The following is a 4,037-nucleotide window of genomic DNA, read 5'->3' as shown; positions in this document are numbered from 1 at the left end:
TAATAATACACAAATATTAATATTGCAAGGGAGACATGGAGGCGCACGGCGGGGAAGCAGCTGGCAGAGGCAGAACTCTCATGGGGGACTGCCAGAAAAAATGTCGGAGACATGTCGGAAGTAGCTTTCTGTGGCGCCCCTAGTGTTTTTGGAACGAAAAAGAAAAAGACGATGATGGCTTCTAAACAAAAATATAATTACAGTTAACTTACTCAGTTTCTTGTCTTCTTCTTCTTATTTTGCTTGTAAAAACCATTTTTTCATGCCTATATGTTAGCCAATGAAACATATAGCATTTTTCAGATTGAAATAGAAAAAAAACATAAATAGATGTTTATGGTGCCTACATTATTTTTACAATAGGATATATCTTTATAATATATGATAAAGATATGGAGCAGTGTAAATAAATTTAATATAGTGATAATAGATGCCTGAAACATGAAACTCCCAGAGGCGTATCGACCCCCTCCTGGCGCCCGGGGACAAACTTTCAATTTTGGCGCCCCCCCCCCCCATATATTTTTTATAGTTATTATTCAAATAGCAGCTAAAATGAGCTTATTTTGGCGCCCTTAAGGTCGGCGCCCGGGGACAAATGTACCCCCTGCTGCGCCCCCCCCCCCCGTCGTTACGCCTCTGGAAAATCATATGAAAATAATGCACACATCCTCCAGGGCGTCTGGGCGTTATTATATACGATTCACCATCCATTTCCCGCATTGTAGAGACAGTAGTTCTGAGATTGTACATTATTCCCATATAATTATGATTTAAAGTATGATCAAAAGACGTATACGTGAATAAATATGACAGTATAAAGCAATTGTTGTATAAAAATGTATAATCTATAACTTACACTGAGTTTTTTGCTGATTTTATGTCCTCTTTTGCTTTATTGATCAATGTTTTATTTTTGCAATTACTGGCAGCTTTTTTTACACATTTCTTGTGTGCACGAAACTTTCTGAAATCAAGGATCACATATAAATCAATGACAAATGTCGGAGACTGAATAAATTTTTTTTTACTTTCAGTTTTTCGTAAGTCATTGTAATAATAATTGCTAAATAAAAAATTAAGCATTTAAACGTGAATTTTATTCGTATTGTTTTGTTAACAAACGTTTTTTTGAATTTCCGTTAACAAACTTTCGAGGGTATATACTTTTTGATGAGAAATATTTTAACGTAGACCCACCTGCACAATGCTTTAGTAATTGTCTTGTTATTCAATGACTCTCGATACTGTTCGAACTTATCCACGCATTTTTGCACTTCCTTGCATTCTTTGGAATTCTCTTTCCATCCTTTTAAAATATTGTTGAAAAAAACATTCACATATTTACAATCTTGAATTGAGTTATATTATCGTTATGGAATTATTTAGGGGGGGGGGGGGGAACGGACGACACTAAATCGAAAAATCTTACAATTAACTGACAAAATGAATTATGACTCACTTTTTACGGTCTTTGTTTTTTCACTTACAACTTCTCCACCTGCAAAAACACACACTATATATTTATATATATATATATATATATATATATATATATATATATATATATATATATATATATATATATATATATATATATATATATACATATGCATATATATATATATATATATATATATATATATATATATATACATATATACATATATATATACATATATATACATATATATATATATATATACATATATATATATATATATACATATATATATATACATATACTTATATATACATATATACCTAACTTCTACGGACTATACCACTTCTCTGACTTACGTTATTACAAATACAGATTAAAAGTTAAATCTTACAACTTCTATCAAATGCTGTCAATTTGGATGTAATCCAGCCATAAATCTCTTGATCTAGATCTCGATCATCACTTTTACCTTTAGCCTCACGAACACATTTCTTTACACTAGGTAAATCTCTGGAATCAAATAGGAAGCACGTTTTATTTGCCATAGGAATTGGTTATTTTAAAGGGCACGTTTATTTGATTTTAATTATTTTAGTTTATTTTTAGTTTATAAATTAATGATAATTAGTAATTAGATATATTGTATGTTTTATGTATTAAAGCTCACTTTTGAAACCGAATGTGTTATTTTTAGTATAGAAATTAATTAATAATTAGTAAGTAGGTACCTTTTTTGTTGTATGTGTTAAAGCTCACTTTTGGGGTCATGTAAAATAGAGGTTTACCTGTTTCTGTTACCTGGGCATATTTTCTTTTACCTGGGCATATTTTCTTTTACCATATATGAAGGGATTTGGTGGTCAGCACTATGCCCAGCCACCTTTACTTTGTGTAACATGAGTCAGGTACCCGTCAGAGCTGAGTTACTGAGGAATGCTCTGTGGACTTGAAACCGGGTTTGAACTTTAGACTTTCGTGTTAGCAGTCGGATGCTCTACTATTCGACCACGCCGTTTTATGATTCATGACCAATAGAAGTAGAATAAGAACCAGCAGAGTTTCTTCTATGCATTTCTTCTGCCTTCCCCCCCCCCCTGAAGAAAGTCTACCCCCCCCCCCGAACGAAATGTAATTTATATAGAAAATATTTACTTTCAACAGTGGGCCCCCCCCCCCCCCCGGAAATTTTAGTCCACACCCCCCCCCCCCCCCCATGAAAATTTCAAGTGCCCCCCCCCCCCCCCGCTCCGAAGAAAAAAGTCTGGAAGAAACACTGGTAACGAGCAGAGTTTCATTGTTTAGCGTGAACTCACCTGCAAATTTCTTGTTTGTATATCTCTGGCCCAAGCCTCCGTCGACCGTACGAATCCACCTGTGTGAAGCACACCTGCATTTTCAGGAGATTTACGGTGTTAAATTCATCAGTACCTGTTGACACACAGTCAATCAAGTTTCGCTATTAAAAACTGATATTAATACAGAAAATTATGTATGCCGATATATATATATATATATAATATATATATATATATATATATATATATATATATATATATATATGTGTGTGTATGTATATATATATATATATATATATATATATATATATATATATATATATATATATATATATATATATATATATGCCTATTTGTCCAATTATTTTATTTTCTTTAAAAAATGTTTTCTTTTCTTTAAAAAATGTTTTCATATAATTTCATTAATTATTTCCAGGGGAAAATGAAAAAAAAAACTACAATCTTCCATTTTAGAGTTACATATGTGTTTGTTTTTGTATTAAAATTACTAGAATTTAAATAGACATGTTGTTAGGCCAGTTGAAGGGAATTTTTTGGGTACAGTTTATTGAGCCTACATTTTATATTGCTCGGAGAAATAATTTTACAAAAATGCTCATTTTTTATCTACTAAATATTCTAAACATATGTTTTACATCAATATTCTAAACAAATGTTTAACATCAATACTCTAAACAAATATTTTACATCAATACTCTAAACAAACATTTTACATCAATACTCTAAACAAAACCTTCATAACTCCAACATAATGAATCTAATTTTAGTGTATTATTTTCTTTAAAATCTTTATTTTATAGTCAAATGGATATAACGAAACCAATGCATATTTTTTTAAATGAATATGTAATCCAAATGTGTTTATATGTCACCTTCTTTTATAGTATTTTAAAGGATAAATACGTTGATTAGAAACTGTTCATATGCTGTGTGTTTATTCGGGCAACAGTGTTAGTAAAAAAATGCAGTGTGTAGTTATTAAAGGACTTACAGAAGTAAACTAGAATAGATGAGTTTAGCTGTTTCAATATGTAGTGAATCTGTTCTTCTATAAACAATACATCTGCGCATAGCTTGTTAAGTCTTGAGCTACAAACAATTGCATCTGTGTAAGCTCTGTTGACAGACAAATTATATATATACGAGCCGGCCCGCGGCATAACATACGCCGCTATTTAGTTGTTTCTAATTTTCAATAATTCATAATTTGTGAATTCGACAGTACCAACGCTGACACTGAAAATATTTCTTTAAAACACTATAAGTAGCTCGTTAAG

General features: G+C 31.4%; 1 protein-coding gene across 1 annotated transcript; it reads right to left on the bottom strand.

Moving 5' to 3' along the window:
- Window positions 1–805: 805 nt before the first annotated feature.
- Window positions 806–3,873, bottom strand: LOC131950910 (uncharacterized). The gene is made up of 6 exons (XM_059313119.1): window positions 3,752–3,873; window positions 2,758–2,872; window positions 1,836–1,954; window positions 1,463–1,501; window positions 1,201–1,309; window positions 806–967 (listed from the first exon to the last, which is right to left on the bottom strand). The coding sequence occupies exons 2-6, from the start codon at window positions 2,835–2,837 to the stop codon at window positions 856–858; spliced, it is 459 nt and encodes a 152-aa protein (XP_059169102.1). The 5' UTR covers window positions 2,838–2,872; window positions 3,752–3,873; the 3' UTR covers window positions 806–855.
- Window positions 3,874–4,037: the final 164 nt, after the last annotated feature.

This window comes from Physella acuta, unplaced genomic scaffold (assembly GCF_028476545.2).
Source record: "Physella acuta isolate Inbredline_101_S28 unplaced genomic scaffold, ASM2847654v3 ptg000787l, whole genome shotgun sequence".
NCBI lineage: Eukaryota > Metazoa > Mollusca > Gastropoda > Physidae > Physella > Physella acuta.
Note: the sequence above shows the minus strand (reverse complement) of the source record. Positions and strands in the feature narration are given on the sequence as shown.